The sequence below is a fragment of the Halichoerus grypus genome, chromosome 4 (assembly GCF_964656455.1).
Source record: "Halichoerus grypus chromosome 4, mHalGry1.hap1.1, whole genome shotgun sequence".
NCBI lineage: Eukaryota > Metazoa > Chordata > Mammalia > Carnivora > Phocidae > Halichoerus > Halichoerus grypus.
The window spans coordinates 52,370,175-52,388,291 of NC_135715.1; the positions used below are offsets into that span (position 1 = coordinate 52,370,175).

General features: G+C 36.6%; 1 protein-coding gene across 4 annotated transcripts in view; it reads left to right on the forward strand.

Annotated features, from left to right (window-relative positions):
- AKAP11 (A-kinase anchoring protein 11) overlaps nucleotides 1-18,117 on the forward strand; it is a 52,300-nt gene that overhangs the window by 8,842 nt on the left and 25,341 nt on the right. For all 4 annotated transcript variants that reach the window (XM_036106977.2, XM_036106979.2, XM_078070317.1 and 1 more), the window contains exons 2-6: nucleotides 5,774-5,883; nucleotides 10,436-10,552; nucleotides 14,127-14,174; nucleotides 15,353-15,487; nucleotides 17,356-17,620. In XM_036106977.2, the coding sequence (XP_035962870.2) occupies nucleotides 5,824-5,883; nucleotides 10,436-10,552; nucleotides 14,127-14,174; nucleotides 15,353-15,487; nucleotides 17,356-17,620 (625 nt within the window). In that variant the 5' untranslated portion in view covers nucleotides 5,774-5,823. The remainder of the gene's footprint in view (nucleotides 1-5,773; nucleotides 5,884-10,435; nucleotides 10,553-14,126; nucleotides 14,175-15,352; nucleotides 15,488-17,355; nucleotides 17,621-18,117) is intronic.

The window sequence follows — 18,117 nt, forward strand, 5'->3', positions numbered from 1 at the left end:
CTGGATCTTTGGACGTGAGGGGGGTGTTAAAAATAAGGTGATCCACATGTGTACTGAAGTTTGAGAACCAGTGCCATAGGAAGAGGGTCAAGATAGGATAAGAGTGTTGGTAGAAGACAAGGAGCGTGTTTCAGAGACTCCTTGGCTTGGTTAACTCATGCTATAAAAAGGTCAGGAAATAGATGATGTCAACTTGAAAATTTCTTAGGCCAGAGGAGAGGAGGAAAGACTTGGAAGTATTTGTTTTCTGATTATGAAAGAAGTTAGGCACGTCCAGAAAAATAAAACTCATATAATTGCATGTACCGAGGTAAAAAACAATGTTTGTACCCATTTAGTAGATGTTCTTTTTTACATTGTGTATATAAATACACACGTGCAGTCATACAGATTTTACACAAAAATGGGATACTGTGAGCATGTGGAAACTTGTCTTCTTTTACTTAACAACGTATCATCTTCCCATATTATAGTTATATGACATTTCATAACATTAAAAAAAAGTCCAAGCTGTCATGAATGACCACTGTCATAAGTTTAGTCTGTATCCACTCTAGTATCTCCTAGACATGTGCAAATATACACACAGAGTTGCATGTATATGTAATTATTTTTTAACGACAAGTAGGGAGCACATACTGTTTACACTGTTCTGCAACTTGCTTTTTACCTTAATATTTTATGGACTTGCTGTCACATCAGTGTGTATTGATCTAACTCCAACAGCTGGTAATAATCAGTCATACAAATGTAGTATAATTTGATGGACTTCTGCATTATTTTTAGTTTTTTGTTTTGTTTTAGTGAACATTCTTTCACATATATCTTCATGAATTTTGTGCAAGTATATATGCAGGATAAATTTTAAGAAAGGAAATCACAGGATCCAAGATAAGTGTAATTTATTCAAAGTGTCCATATGTCTGTTTTCTATACTCTCTATAATTGTTTCTCTAATGCTTTCATCTGTTTTTATTCTGTGATATTTCTTAAGACTTCGTTGGCGTTCTAGTACTTTTTTTTAGCAATATCCATTCTGCTTTTTGGTTGCTTCTAAGGGGATTTCATTTATTTCATGGTATTTTTATTTTTTAATTTATTATTTGTTTAGTTTTAAGGATTTTATTTCTTTATTTGGGAGAGAGAATGTGTTGCACACACAAGCACAGGAAGGGGCAGAGGGAGAGGGACAAGCAGACTCCCCGCTGAGCAGGAGCTCAACATGGGGCTCGATCCCAGGACCCTGAGATCATGACCTGAGCCGAAGTCAGATGCTTAACTGACCGAGCCACCCAAATGCCCCTATTTCATGGTGGTGTTTTTATATGCTGTGTTTTTACTGAGCTCTAGCAGCTTTCTTTTCAGTTGTTTGCCTTGTCTATCTGTACTTCTGTCTCTGATCTGCTTTCAAACAAATGATCTAGATTCACTTTAATTTCTTTGTAGAGAAACACACTTCGTTATTCCCTACTTAGGACTGTTTATTTACCTATAATAGGGCACAAATCAAAAAAGCATTCAGTGGAAAGTTTATTATCATAACACAAAGGTGTTTAGAGGAAAATACTATAGTTTTGCCCCTCTTGTGAAATCTATTTAAAACTACATTCTCTCGGGGCACCTGGGTGGCTCAGTTGGTTAAGCATCTGCCTTCGGCTCAGGTCATGATCCCAGCGTCCTGGAATCGAGCCTCGCATCGGGCTCCCTGCTCTGCGGGAAGCCTGCTTCTCCCTCTCCCACTCCCCCGGCTTGTGTTCCGAACCTCTCTCGCTGTCTCTCTCTCTCTCTCTCTCTCTCTGTCAAAAAATAAATAAATAAATCTTTAAAAAAAAAAAGAAAGAAAAACATCTTCTAAAAAACCAAAACAAAACAAAACTACATTCTCTCTAATTATATAAGATGCTGAAGAAACCCTGCTCTGTTGCTCTTTCTCCCCCGTTTGTCTTTGCTTCATTTCCAAAGATCTGCTTTACCAGAAGAAGTATGAGTCATACCATCTCATGTTGGATTCACTTGAATGGACTGTCGCAAAGATTATTCTCTGATAGGTTTTTCCCTTTGTGAGATAGTATTTTACTTATGTGTTAAGTTAAACACAAAGGGATGGAGTAGGGCTCAGAAAATGAGTGAAGATATGGAACTAAATATAGTTTCTTTTTTATTAATACAAATTCTGAGGGACCGTTCTGAAAATAGGTAATAATGAGTTTTGGGTGGCATGATTATATTTGTCTGGATTTTTCTTTCTTTCTTTAGTATATTTATTTATTTTTATTTTATGTTCTTAGTGTTCCTTCATAGGTCTGTTGAATGTTGGGTTCCATTTTGCTTTAGTACTCAACTGTGAAGAGAGTGTTCTCTCTAGGTCTGCTATTCAGGAGTATTGTAGTAGAGCACTGGGGTAATTAGAGGTGTCAAATGCAGGCAGGATGTTGTCTCAGCACCCTGGCTGCCCGCAACCTCCTTGTCACTGTCTCTTGTGCCTCAGGGGCATGGCTTGTCACAGCACCTTCCAGTGAGCGGCTCATCTAGATAAGTGGTCACCTTCTCTTCTGAGTTAGTGTGTCATCTTTCCTCCTGTTGACTTCAGTTAGCTGCAAAGGTGATTGCTGTTTCCCATCTCTTTCCCCCATTTCGCCCTTTTAGGAGTCCGAGCAAGTGACGATGCTTTGTGTGCTGCTTCTCTGTCCTTCAGTGTCGTTTTGAATGTGCATCATGGGGGACTGCATCTGGGTTATTCAGCCACTCTCCCGTTTCTGGCATCTAGAGGGCTTATTGTTTCTAATATAAAGTGTGATGAACTGCTTTTCAAACCTTTACACGCTCCAGAGGGGTGGTTAAGAGCCTGGGTGCTAGAGTTTGGTTTAGATTTGAACCTCAGCTCTACTGCTTACTGTGTGGGCCGGGGCGAATTGCCTAACTTCCCCTTTCCTCAGTTTGTCTCACTGTAAAACTGGAGTACTACTCTCCCAGTCCTAAGAATTTCATGAGATGTTCACGTAAATCCCTTAGCAAAGTACTTGGGGTTTTATGAGCTCTCATTTGGACCCTCGTTGCTTCAGGATCATTGCTTTCTTTGATGAATTCCCAGAAGGAGAATTATTGTATTAAAGCATAGGAATATTTTCAAAGTTTTGATCTGTATTATATGGTTGCCCGCACAAAAGGTGCCAATTGACTCAGGTGCCGAGTTTGAGAATTTTGCTTTTCTGGAACCCTTACGTTGGCCTTTGTATTTTATAGGCTTTATGTAACGTTTAAGACAAGTCCCTTTGCCTCTGAGGGTTTCTGGCAGTTGAAGAGAACTCTGTGGGGAAAAGGAGAATGAGTTGGCCTGGGAAATACAAAAAGATTATTGTCTTGCTTTGGCCACATAAACTTTTATATTTACACCCTGTTTTGAGAATTTGGCCCCCTTGATCATTTTGGTCCATAAGTAAAAATTTTAGTTTTTCTTTTACCTATGATGTATAGTTTCCAAAGTATCTTTTTTTTTTATTATGTTATGTTAATCACCGTACATTACATCATTAGTTTTTGATGTAGTGTTCCATGGTTCACTGTTTACGTATAACACCCTGTGCTCCATTCAATGTGTGCCCTCTTTAATACCCATCACCAGGCTAACCCATCCTCCCACCCCCTCCCCTCTAGAACCCTCAGTTTGTTTCTCAGAGTCCATAGTCTCTCATGGTTCGTCTCCCCCTCCGATTTCCCCCCCTTCATTTTTCCCTTCCTGCTATCTTCTTTTTTTTTTTAACATATAATGTATTATTTGTTTCAGAGGTAAAGGTCTGTGATTCAACAGTCTTACACAATTCACAGCGCTCACCATAGCACATACCCTCCCCAATGTCTATTACCCAGCCACCCCATCCCTCCCACCCCCCACCACTCCAGCAACCCTCAGTTTGTTTCCTGAGATTAAGAATTCCTTATATCAGTGAGGTCATGTGATACATGTCTTTCTCTGATTGACTTATTTCGCATTTCCAAAGTATCTCCTATAAATTATTTTCCATTTGGTTCTTACGATAAACTTCTTCAGAAAGTAAGTTGATATATACATTGAGGAAACAGATGCAGAGATACTGCAATTTACCTAGAGGAAACAAAGCTAATGAGAGGTAGAATAGGGACACAAATGGTACTCTTCTGAGTCCTGGTATATTGTTCTTTATCTTGGGCTTTTGGGGCCTCCCTTGCCTTTCTCAAAATCCTGCTTCAATTCTAGTCATTAATCAAATTTTATTGTTAAGGAGACCACTAGGATTAATTCTAGTTCAGGATAGAATATCATCATAATTCTTTGTTAAAAATTAGAATCTGGAAATCTCTAGAGGGAGGTGCATATGTGTGCGTGCATGCATACACACTTTGGTTTGTTCTCTACGGTGAAAGAATATAAAATTAGAACTCCACCAACATTTAATTTGTTTGCCGTTCTGATGGAAAGTAGGTTCACGCTTGGTTTTTGCATATATGTCTCTTCATAGTGTAAATTTATATTAATCAGATGTTTTAAAAACCTCAACTAGGTTATTCTTGGTAAGGCCAGTTTGATTGAAACTGTTTCTTAAATTTTATTCATTCAAATTTTTAAATTATTTAGTGATTTAGAATTTAGTTCCTCTTCTCATTCTTTATTATAATGAAATACTTTCCTTCCAAGTCTCTGAACCCCAGAGGGCTGTATTGCTTTGTTCTCCCTGTACGCATAGCGTGAGTACAAGTAGATTTTAAATGGACAAGGTACTGTGATTAGATGTGAATATTGAGTACTTAATGCCCAAGTTGACTTAAGCTTTCAAAGGTACTTTCTTAAAACATTGATAAAAAGTTAAGTTCTTAGTTTTAGAGTTTCTTCCAAGGTCTCTGTGTGCATGTGTGTGTGTGTGTGCATGTGTGTGCGTGCCTGTGTTTTAAGTACTCTTAATCATTTAACTTGGATGTTTTTTGAACTCTGCTCATTGGTGTGCTGTTAAGATTCCTAAATAAGGAGTTTGTTACTGTTTATGGGACTTTATTTGATATATACAGGTTCATAGTCTCATTTGTATATTATCAAATATTTCTTTTTTTTTTAAGATTTTATTTATTTATTTATTTGACAGAGAGAGAGAGAAACAGCATGAGAGGGGATAGGGTCAGAGGGAGAAGCAGGCTCCCCGCCGAGCAGGGAGCCTGATGCGGGACTCGATCCCAGGACTCCGGGATCATGACCTGAGCCGAAGGCAGTCGCTTAACCAACTGAGCCACCCAGGCGCCCTATTATCAAATATTTCTGCCCAAGAAATAAGGAGTAGAGCATTCACACACTCACAGTTGCTGTAGGGTTCGAGTGACTTTTGGGAGGCAAGAAGGCTGGGATTCTTTTGTGATACTCACTATTTTAGATTTTAAAAGGTTTTCCAAACATTTCTTTTTTTTTTTTTTTTTTTTTTTTTTTGTTAAAGCAGTTAAAGTTTATTGAGCTATAGTACAAAGCTCCCAAAGAGGGAGGGGACTTGAGAGGGCTACCCACCAAACATTTCTTATTAAGACTTTCAAATACTTTCTTATTTGTAAAAAGCAAAACAAAACAAAACACAAAGGCAGTGAGATTGAATAGATAAGGGCAGACTGCTTAAAATAATTTTTTATGTCTTAGAATTTTAATGTTTTTATTTTTTTTTAAATGACTGAATTTAAAGAAGTTATTTTAGTACGGAATGCTTGCCTGAATCACTAAAATCAGTAAATTAGTTGTTTTCTTTTAATATGTTTTCCTTAGGTGTTTTATGGATTAATTCTTCATTGATTACATACAACAGCAATATAGTTATGGCGACCTTCCAGACTTTGAGAAACAGTCACATGAAGACTAGAGCATCTGTCAGAAAAGTAAGTTCACAGTATTAGATTCCTTTTAGTGATAGTTGTAATAAAAATGTGGATCATTTTTTTAAATCTTGTTAAGCAGCTGATATGATATTCTTGTTTTTAAATGAATCTCAATATTGTAATTAGTAATATTGAAATCTTGCAAAGATTGGCATGTATGAAAATAGTGATAAGAAGTCATGAAGTCAGTCAACCTTATTTCCCAAAGATCACAATGCCTCTCCGTTTCTTCTCAGCAGATAGTTTTCTATCTTCTATCTTCTCAAGATTTTCCGTCTTTTAACAATATAAGCATCAGGTATAAATTTTCTTATGTACCTTTACCTTTGCCCTCAGATATTACCATTTACTCATTTATTCATTCAGCAAATATAAATTTGAGTGTTTATTGTATGCCAGGTCCTGTGCTAGGTACTGGATAATCAGTAGTGAGCAAATTAAATATGATTCCTGATCCTCTTTCTAGTCTGAGGGAGAACCCTCTCTCTTCCACTTAAGACAGTTTGGTTACCCTTCCATTTCTTGACCTTTTTTTCCCTAACATTTTATTATGAAAAATTTTAGGCATACAGAAGAGTTAAAACCATAGCACACCTAAACATAAACTTGCATACCAACCATCCATATTCAACAGTTATTAATACAGCAACCCTTGAACAACATGGGGGTTGGGGTGCCAATCCCCTGTGCAGTCCAAGATCCATGTGTAAGTTTTGGCTCCCCAAAAACTTTACCACTAATAGCCTACAGTTGACCGGAAGCCTTACCAATAATTTAAACAGCCAATTGACACATATTTTGTGTGTTATATGTATGATATTCTGTATTCTTAACAATAAATTCTAGAGAAAAGGAAATGTTATTAAAAAATCATAAGGAAGAGAAAATACATTCACAGCAGTGAACTGTGTTCATTGAAAAAAATCCACCCATGAAATTCAAACCTGTGTCGTTCAGAGGTCAACTGTACTTTGTTTTATTTGCTCTGTGTGTGCATGTGCGCACACATACGTGTTTACTTTCTGGCAGAACTACTTGAAAGTTACAGTCTTAATGTCTCTTCACTCCTGAATCGTGCTTCTCCCAGGGATTATCGTATCCTCCCACATAACAATAATGCAGTTATCACATAATAATACTGGATTCAGTCTAGACTCCTAGGCCTTGAGTTACATTTGATGCTTATGACTTATTTACGTTACTTTTGGTCTGAGAGTTTCTCCTCTTTTATTTATTTATTTATATATATATAGACTGATTTCTTGAACAGGCTAGGCCAGTTTCTTATACTGTGTCCCATATACTAGATCTGTGGTATTATTCCTCTTAAACTTATTCTTCTCTCTTCTACATTTCATAGACTCTAGAAGTTTGGTGTCAAAGCTTCATTAATTCAGGTTAAACATTTTTGGCAAGACTACCTCATTAGGATGATGTGAGGACAGAATTTCAGGTTCTCCTGTGATCAGTGATGCAAGAATTGCTCAGTTGATGAAGGTAGTAATGCTGCCAGAACTGTCCATTTAAAAGTGTTTTCCATTTTCTAGTTATCAAATAATCTATGAGATGATACTTGGCTGTGTGCAAGTATCTTGTTTTTTTTCCAAAAACTTTTTATCTAATATTTTTGGCATCCTTGATGACCCTTTCCTGAATCTGTTATTTCCTAGAAGCTGCAAAATGATGATTTTCCTAATGTTACCATTCCTTTTACATTTATTAGCTAGAATTTTTAAAGAAAAGCCTTCTCTCATTAATCTTAAATGAACTACGGTATCTCCTATCAAGCCTGAGTAAATGCTTTTGAATTACCAATTTTCAGATTAATAATGTGGTGGAATAGGCAAGTGAATTTATTTCCATTCATTTATTCATTTGTATTGCTCTGGATTCATGGATTTTAAAAATACTATGTTTTATAATCTTTTATTTATTTATGGTTACTTATTCATTTACTTATTTAAGTAGCTCAAGGGATCTCAGACGTGGTCCCCTCTGAACTGGTGCCTATGTCCTATTGTATTAGGCTCTTAATTCTTTGATCGCTTCCCTGCTTTCTAGTGTAACAGATTAACCCAGTTTCACCTTCTACTTTCCCTTTCTCAGACTTGGAATTGGCTATTTCTCCAAAGAACCCCTTCTAGTGTTTAGAAACCAAGTACTCTGGGTAGTAGGAGTGCCCATTGCTCCTTCAGTGTCATGAATTTATATCAATAGTTTAGGTTCAGATTTCATATTTTTTCCTTTTTTTGAGTTGTTTGTATCTCAGCCTAAAAACCTGCACTCATTAATGAAAATAGAAAATCATTTAAAATTTAGAATATTTTTAAGCCCACAGAAAAGTTGAGAAAAGAAACCAGTACAATGAACACTATACATACCCTTCACTTAGGTTCATCCTCTGTTAACATTCGCCATACCCGTTCTATCTGTGTGGGTATGCAAACACATGTGTGCACATGCACACACATGCACGCACCCACACACACACTTCCCTTTTGAAACCATGTGAGAGTTGGCTGCGGACATCTCTTAAGAACATCAGCATCATTACTACCACTCAGAAAAATTGTTAATTCAGTAACATCATCTAACATGCCATCTGTATACAAATTTCCCTAATTGTCTCAAATATCTTTGTTACTTTTACCTTGCTCTTCATCTAGGATCCAATCAAGATTCACGTTTTATTTGGGTATTATGTCTCTTTGATCCCCCCCCAGTATCACCAGATATCTCCAACATAAAGACATGTATCCTTTATAATTGGTACAATTAATAAGTAATCTGTAGGGTGATGCTGGGAGAGAGTGAGTATCCTGTTCCCCAGTAGCTTTTAACCCAGGGATAGGATACATTGATAATCTTTCCCTAAATTAGTAATTACATTGGGATTTACAAATGACATTTGTAAATTTTGTCATTCTGTCCATATTTGTCATCCAGCATTCTTATGTAAAGAAGTGTTCTTCCCCCATCCTTTTATCTGTCTCTTTTAATGGATTCATAGATTAAAAAAAAATCTAGTTGTTATAATCCATTACCACTTTTATTCTTTTGATGCCTAAATTTGGCCAGTGGGAATTCCTTCAGGTTGGCTTCTATTTTCTTTTCTTTTTTTTTTTAATTTTAATTCTAGTATAGTTAACATACAGTGTTATATTAGTTTTAGCCGTACAACACAGTGATTCAACACTTCTATACATTACTCAGTGTTCATCACAGTAAATGTGCTCTTAATCCCCTTCACCTGTTGCTGCTGTTTCTTTTGAAATGACCCAATTAGTCCCTGAGCACTTCGTTGCTTTCTGTCACAATTAAGATGTTCAACCCACATGTCATACTTTCTCTGCCTCCAGCCTGGAACCAGCCATTTTCCCAAGAGCTCTAGTTCTTTTTATTGGCAAAATGGTATTTAGAAACCAAAATCTGGGTGCATTACTACTGAGGGTCATTGCTTCTGTGATGTTTCAGTGGAAAAATGTAGTAGGACATATGTTTAACATGAGTTCATATTGATAATTCATATTCAAATTTAATATTATATTTTTTTTCTTTACTGCTCTGGTTTCATATGTATCTCATCTTTTAAACCAAAGATTTCCACCAACTTCTTATTTAGCAAACATTTATTGAATTCATATAGTATGTGAGATACTGAAATCTGAGGAAACAAATTGAGTCAAATACAGTCTCTGACCTTAATAATTTGGTTTAATGGTAGGAAAGACAAATATATAGGAAAACAGTAATGGTAGTATGTTGTGATGTGGATTAAATGACCTCAGTGTGTAAATAATACAGTAGAAACTTTGATTTATTATGACTAAGGGGTGGGAAAATCTTCATAGGTCTTGGGCTGGGTAGGATTTCTACAGGGAAAGATTAGGGAGTAAGGACATTTCTAATAGAAGAGCAGATCAGTAAATCAATGGAAGGAGAATAAAGTAGAATGAAATTAATGTTCTCTTTATGTCTGACTGTAATACTCATTATTTTCTTTATGTAATGTTTTCCTCCCTCTGTTCCTTTGTGTTTGTGACCTCTCCCCCACCAAATCTGAAAACCTTCCCTCATTTTATCATATAGCTGCCTTAGGACCCCTGAAAAGCCTTAGCTCGGTTATTATCTCTTTTTTCCATCTCTCCACCTTCTTTATGAGAGTAATCACTTTTGTTAGCATGCCTTAATATAGTGTCCACATCATCTTACTCCTCATATAATTGTTGCCAGTGACTTGGAAATCAGGTGTGCAGTCTCTTGGGTTTCAGTGTGGGGTAAGAGTAAGTCAACCCAGAGTGAGGGCCTCATGAGCTTCCAGTAGGTCAGATGCCTGGGTTGTGGTGTGTTGTGTTTTGAGCATGTGGAACTCTACTTGATTAAGCCCTTTGTTGGTTCTTCTTCTCAGCTCAGTTGAGGACTGTATATATCTAAAGGTGCCAAATGAATATTAACTGGAGAGTTAGTGACTCTACATTTAAAAATAGAATATCTCTAGGATCTTTTACCTTGTCTTAGAATTAAATAAATTAAGAATATCTTTTATTTTCAGAGCTTCAGTGAAGATGTGTTCCAGTCTGTCAAGTCTTTATTACAGAGTGAGAAGGAACTATGCAGTATATCAGCAGAGGATTGTTTAAAGCAGGACGAACATGCCAATTTGACTGAGGTTTGATGTAATACTTTCTATATCTCTTCCTAATAAAACACAGTGTATTTTCATGCTTCTTTGTAAAGCTGCATCATCTATTTTTAAATTGCCTAAAATCTCTACATATTAATACATGTTTGAGAAGTACGTGTTTTAAATATTGGCTAACATAATTGTCTTAGTTTATTATAGTGAGCACATTTAATTCAGTGTATAGGCATTGTTGATCCCAATCACTGGACATACAGCACTGTATTAGATGATTCCTTGCTATATTCAATAATTGATACTTTAATACTAAAATTTTCTACTCTTAAACATGAAATATATACTGTTTTCTTTATTCTTTTTTTGTGGTTTTATTAGTTTTCTTGATTATTTAAATTCAGTACTTTGATACAAAATGAAAAAGTAGTGATAAATTTACTTTGAAATTAATGTGTTTACTACTCAAGATATACTCCTTGCTCACCTATTTCTTTGCTACATCAGTGTTTCCAGTCTTTGTTTGGACTTATTACTATGAAAAGAAGTACACTTTTTCCTGCAATATAGCCATAGTCCCATCAACACATTCATGTCACCAAATAAGGGAAGTAAGGTATTAGGCTGTTCAGGCTCAAAAGTGATATGTATGTTAGTTAAAAAAAATTTTTTTTGAAACCAAGGATCTAATAAAAAAAATCTTGATTATTCTTATTGTTGGGAAGGATTTTCTTTCATCTTCCTTGAGAAACTATATTTGAAGTAGTTCCAGAGGATGGTGAGCAGACCTTTTAGGCCTGCAGTGTTCTCTGACCTGAGCCTTTTCCTTTTGTGTCAGCTAATTTCTATGGCTCTTGACTATTATCTTCTCTGTTATCCCTTCTGCTTTACTTGAGTAACGCTGAGCCTCTCTTAATCTCCTCAGTTGTTGCCAAGTGTGACAAGTCTGCTGTGTCCTTCTGCCCTCAAACAGTTTTCCAGCCTGTATCTCTCCAGTTGCTTACGTAGTGCCTTTCCGAGCCCACATTCTTTGGTGAGGCCTTCCTCGATCAATGGGAAATATAAAACTACTGGCATCTTCAAAACTCCTTGTCAGCTTATTTTCTCTTTTGTATTCAGTGAAAGGAAACTTGAAAGAATAGAAGGAATTTCTGTCTCATTTGTGGGTGTGCATATCTCAAAGTATTTTTTCGAAGAAAGGAAGGAAGTTTGTTTTTGAGTGTCTTTGTTATTGAGTGTCTGTGATGTGTGAGGCACTTTCCTCCATGTTTTCGATTAACCCTCACAACTGTGGAAGAGGAGTTGTATCGCTCTAAGTTTTACAGATGAGGAGACTGACTGGCTCCTAGAGCCAAACAGTTTACCTAGAAACCTGGAAATTAACTGTAGCACTTTTGGGAAGTGATAACCGTAATTAGAATAACGATCCTGGAGTAATGTAATATTCTGACATGTTTGTGAGTCATCAGAAAGAGATCAAAAGTATACTGAGTGTTGCTTTATATTTTAACTATGCTGCTTTCCCTTAATTCTTGAGAATTGATTTTCCATATTGCTATCATTTAAGTATTTCATATTTTTAGTCACAGTACTTGCTTAGTCGACAGTTTATCATTCTGTCTTCAGATGGAAATTTTTTCTTCCTATGATGTCAAAGACATAAAGGGAATATAAATTTTAAAAATAATACTTTTTTGGGGTTACAAAAGTAGTACATGATGCTTGTAGAAAATGAAGAAATACTGCAAGCATCAAAAAGAAAATGCTTATCAGGGACGCCTGGGTAGATCAGTCGGTTAAGCATCTGCCTTCAGCTCAGGTCATGATCCCAGGCTCGTGGGATTGAGTCCTGCTTCGGGCTCCTTTCTCAGCGGGGAGCCTGCTTCTCCCTTTGCCTGCTGCTCCCCCTGCTTGTGTGTGCTCGCTCGCTCTCTCTCCCTCTCTCCCTCTTTTTGACAAATAAATAAATAAAACCTTTAAAAAAAAAAAGAAAATGCCTATCATTAATCTTACGAATTAGGGGGAAGAAACATGAAAAAAGTAGAAAAAAATAAGATCACTTACAATTCCATCATCTAGAATTAATCTCTGCTTATCTCTTAGTGTATTGCCTTCTAGTACTATTTTTCATACATGTTTTTAAAAATAAGGTTGAAATGGGGTGCATACCTTGTATCATTTTTTCTGTAACTTGTCCTTTTTACTTAATAATGTGACATGTTTTCATGCCATTAGATATTCTTTAGAAATTTATATAAATTTCTTCAGAGAAATCACTGTATAAGGGTGTTGAAGGAAATAAGTGATAATATCACAGGAAGTCAATAAGGAGTCTTGGGGACCTACCCCGGGAAGGCCTTTCTGAGGGGGTGACATTTAAGTTGGATCTTGAAGAATGAGGAGGAGCGAGTCATGTAAGCATCCAAGGACTAGAGACCCAGGTTGAGGGGGTGTTACTGCATAGCTCTTAGGCAAGAACATGCTGGGCATGTTCTAGACCCAGAAAGGGGGCCCATGTGTATGAATAAAAGTGAGGGAAGGTTGAAAGCCCCAGCTAACCCAGATCCTGGGGGCTTCGGTTAGGACATTGCAGTGGGAAGCGTGGAAGGGTTTTGACAGGGGAGTGACATGATTATTACCGAGACCAGGTGGGACGGGACCGTAGCGCAGATGAGAAGTGACGGCAGGGAGAGCGGAGAGAGGTAGATGTGTGGGAGGTATGTTTGTGGAGTAGAATTGATTGAACTTGCTAATGAAGTGGATATGGGGAAGGTTGAAGAGCTGCATTATGGAACCAGATCTTTTGTGAAAAACCTTTGTGATGATCTTTGGAAAAACGAATCATTTTGTCCAAGACAGCCAGCATTTAAAAAATTTACTTATTTATTTTTCACATTAACATTCTTAGTTCATTAATCCTCTTGTGAAAAATCTGCACAAGCACCACAGATAAAGCCACTGCAGCACCTTTACTCCTTCTGGTGTCCAGTCTCCAGCTCGCTTTTTGCCAGCACCAGCACTGGCTTTTGCAGCCCCCCTGACTCTCTTCATTCTGTTCTTGCGTTCCTTTCACTCTTCTTGACGTCTTTTCCTTCTTCTACAGGCCATGTCTTGCGAGTCTGTTTGGGTTCATTTTTCTTTGCATAATCCAAGGAATCATAAATCATGCCAAAGCCAGTTGTCTTGCCACCACCAAAATGGGTTCTGAATCCAAGTACAAATATGACATCTGGTGTGGTCTTGTACATTTTGGCTAGTTTTTCCTGAATTTCTGTCTTAGGTACTGTTGCCGTTCTGGGATGAAGGACATCAATGACCATCTGTTTCCCCTGAAGTAGTCGGTTGGTCATGAACTTCCTGGTCCAGATAGTTACTGTGTCGTTCATGATGGCGGCCGAGCCAAAAATGTATTTATTTTTAATCGAGGTATAATCGACATGTAACCTATTGGTTTCAGGTATACTACATAATGCTTCAACATTTGTATATAACAGTCAGCATTTTAATGTTTTATGTGCTTTTTTCTATATCTCAGCTCTGTCAATAATCTAATTGTGGTAAGACTTAAAAACTCAAATTAATGGAGCTTTATTCCTTTCTTATTCAGGTCACATTTCTAGGTTTTAATGAAGAAACAGATGCTGCTCATATACAGGTATGGTCAACTTACTGAACTGGAAAAGACCGTGGGAGATTATTTGGAACAAATTTTGAGACCATGAAATTTGCCTTATTAGCCCAAAATTTACATCTTTTTTTTTTTTTTTTTACCTTCTTAGTATTTGTGATTGCTGTGTGTTTCCTTTCGTGGCAGTAAAGTATCTCCCAAAAGAAAAAGTAATAACCGTTTACTTCTTTATGAATAATGCCTGTCAGGTGATAATGAAAACTGCTGTGTGTCTTGATTGTGCCCCTGCCTGAAGGAAGCCATTTAGACAGAAGGCACAAGAGAAGACGTACTCCTGGGAACATAAGGCTGCAGGGAGAAGTGTTCAGAGTATTTCTCTCTTAGTCTACTTCCCCTTTAAGAGTTACTGATAAAGTCATGTTTATAAAGGAAAGTACTCTAGGAGGGGTCAAAGACGTTAATTCTTTCACTGGGAAGAGTATTTATATAAAAGGGGCGCCTGGGTGGCTCAGTTGGTTAAGCGTCTGCCTTCTGCTCAGGTCATGATCCCAGGGTCCTGGGATCGAGACCCGCATCGGGCTCCCTGCTCGGCAGGGAGCCTGCTTCTCCCTCTCCCTCTGCTGCTTCCCCTGCTTGTGCTCTCCTGCTCTCTGTCTCCGTCAGATAAATGAATAAAATCTTTAAAAAAAAAAAGTATTTATATAAAAAGGACAAATGAGAAAAAAAACCCTGTTTTCCTTAATATCTTCATAAATTTTCAGTCAGAGTCTAATACAATACCTTGGAGAGGAAAGGCAGAAAAATAGATTTGTATTTTACAAATATAAAACTTAAGCTCCAAGAAGCACGTTCTACTTGGAAGAATCCCTATATGTGGGAAGTGTTCCATGATTAACCTGAAGACTGCAGGTTGACATTTACAGCTAAAAACTACTAAAATGCTAATTGTCATGGATGTGTGAGGTACCATGTAAAAATGCTTTAGAGTTTGATGTCTGTACTTTTAAAGGCTACAGAAATAGGTATTAAAATATTTTAGTACATTTTATTTTTGAGTTAAAAAATTGTGTATGATAAGCTACGTATGTTAATTATTTTGAACTGGGAAATATATTAACCATAGACCTTGTAGTTTTGGATAAGGCCGTGCACATTATAGGAATCTTAACAAAAGTGTTATTTATTGTATTACTCTTTTAAATTAGGATTTAGCTGCAGTTTCTTTGGAACTTCCAGATCTTCTGAATTCACTGCACTTCTGCAGTCTAAATGAAAATGAAATTATTTGTATGAAGGATATAAGTAAATCATCAGATACAAACAGTGGTCCTCTAAATCAGGTAACTTTTATATATCATTTCTAATGTGTTTTTCAGGGCAAATTTTACAATGACATTGGATAGAGAGTATTTAACTTTTAAATACTTGGATGAAGTTTCTTTTTTTTTAATGCTATCTCAAGGAAATAAGATTTGTAAGAAACATAACTCAGAAAGCTTTGAAATCTCTGAAGGCTAGAATAATTTTGACCATGGCTTTAAATTAGATTTTAAATTAATGTGAAGTTCCCTAAATGATATGCAAGTACATACTAATTTTTTTCCTGAAAACTCACATCTGGATTTCTTGAATTACTTCTACCTTTGTATAAACTATAAGATCTTTTACTCCTTTATGGCCAATTCCAAATTTATATAAATATTGTGTTCAGTGTTTTAGAGAACATACTTTAACTTGTTTTCTGTCAAAAAAAATTTCGTTATAAAGGTGACATCTGAAAGATGTATTCTTTATTTATAAATAAAAATGTCACCATTTCAGACAGGTAGGTAGTTTTATAACATTTGGCAACTTTAATTCTTTACTAAGTATTATTTTGTTGATAATGCATCAAAGAAAAATGCTTTGAGGGGCACCTGGGTGGCTCAGTCGTTAAGCGTCTGCCTTCGGCTCAGGTCATGATCCCGGGGTCCTGGGATCGAGCCCCGCATCGGGCTCCCTGCTCTGCAGGGAAGCCTGCTTCTCCCTCTCCCACTCCCCCTGCTTGTGTTCCCTCTCTCGCTATATCTCTCTCTGTCAAATAAATAAAATCTTTAAAAAAAAAAAAAAAAAAAAAAATGCTTTGCATGTTTTATCTCCTAAAAATTAATCAGTAGGTTTAAAGTTTGGATTACTTACTCCAAGTATAAAAGACTACTGTGTTCATTATGAGGTCTACAGGTAAAAGTAGAACTGCTTTTACCTCATTTCCTTCATTATGCTCTTCATTTATATTAACTTTGATTTATTTGCTAGGATTATGAGAGGTGATCAGCTATTACATTTAATTTCTAGCTTTTTTCACTGAGTCATTTGTCAGTATTTGCATTTTTTAAGATAATAGGTATGGAAAAAACTGATGATTTATATTTTTAATCAGAGCTGTAAACATTATTGTAAAATTGTATTGTAATACTAGAGAAATTTAGGTAAAAGGAGGGGAAGATTCTTTTTTTTTTTTAATTTTATTTTATTACGTTAATCACCATACATTACATCATTAGTTTTTGATGTAGTGTTCCATGATTCGTTATTTGCGTATAACACCCAGTGCTCCATGCAGTACGTGCCCTCTTTAATACCCATCACCAGGCTAACCCATCCCCCCACCCCCTCCCCTCTAGAACCCTCAGTTTGTTTCTCAGAGTGCATAGTCTCTCATGGTTCATCTCCCCTTCCGATTTCCCCCCCTTCATTTTTCAGGAGGGGAAGATTCTTTTATGATAGGGAAGGTGGTATCCTGCTGGAAGCTACTGGAAAATGGGATACAAAAATAGAATAGAACCTGGTTCCTACCATAGCTCTAGCAGTTTACGGTTGGTGAGCTAGGTTAATGAACAAGGAAACTCATGGGGCTATATAATAATATAGGAAAACATAATTGCCAGAGATATGGATAATAAGTTCTGTAACATTTCAGGAGATAGAATAGGTGGAATTTGAGTAGCGACGAGAAAAAGATTGGGAGAAAAAATGATTGGGAAGTGAGAAATGTAGAGAAAGAATGAAAAGAATGAACAAAACCAGGGAGCCTCTCAGGATGCATGCATTTCTTTTTTTTCCCTGAGATTGTGTTATTTCTAGGCTTCACTTCCAGATAATATGCTTTGTATGTATAATATGTTTTGAAAGTAAAATTATTTTTATCTAAACTTTCATCTTTCCCAAGAGTCAGCATTCTGGAATGCTCTGTGTCATGAGAGTGTCACCTACATTACCAAGACTCAGAATTGATTTTATCTTTAGTCTCCTAAGTAAATATGCTACTGGTATAAGATATACCCTGGACACATACTTGCATCAGAAGCGCCAACTTGAGACTGCTAAGGAAGATGATGATGATACCAACCAGTCCGTGTCTTCCATAGAGGATGACTTTGTCACTGCTTTTGAGCACTTAGAGGAAGAAGAGACCTCAAAGCCATATAATGATGGTTTGTTCTTTACTAGACTTTTTCTTGAAAAAGGAAATTAAAGTTTAACATTCAGTTTTAAAAGTTTTCAGGCTGAGTTCAATTCATTTTGAAATTCGATGCGATGTAAACATTTTAACTTTTTTTTTTGATTGTGCAAGGAATTCATTTCCTTGTGATTTTTAAATTGTTACCTGGTTCTTAGTTTTGCTATTTCTGTTCTTATCTTGGTGGTGCTGTTCAAGCACTGTTCACCTCATTACATTAAGTGGTTGCACCATGGCTGGGTTCAAATTGGAGAAGAGTTAGCTGGTGGAGGGGCCGTATTAGTGTTTCCTAGCACATGTGACAAGAAGCTAAGCATTTCATAGACCAGGTATTCCCAGATGTGCGGTAAAATGAAATTATTTTAGTAAAAGCTATATTTGCTCTCAAGTGTGATTTGGGATGAATCTGGTAAACCACATAGTGTAGAAGACACTTACGTTACAAATATTTCATGCTTAAAGTCTACTTAT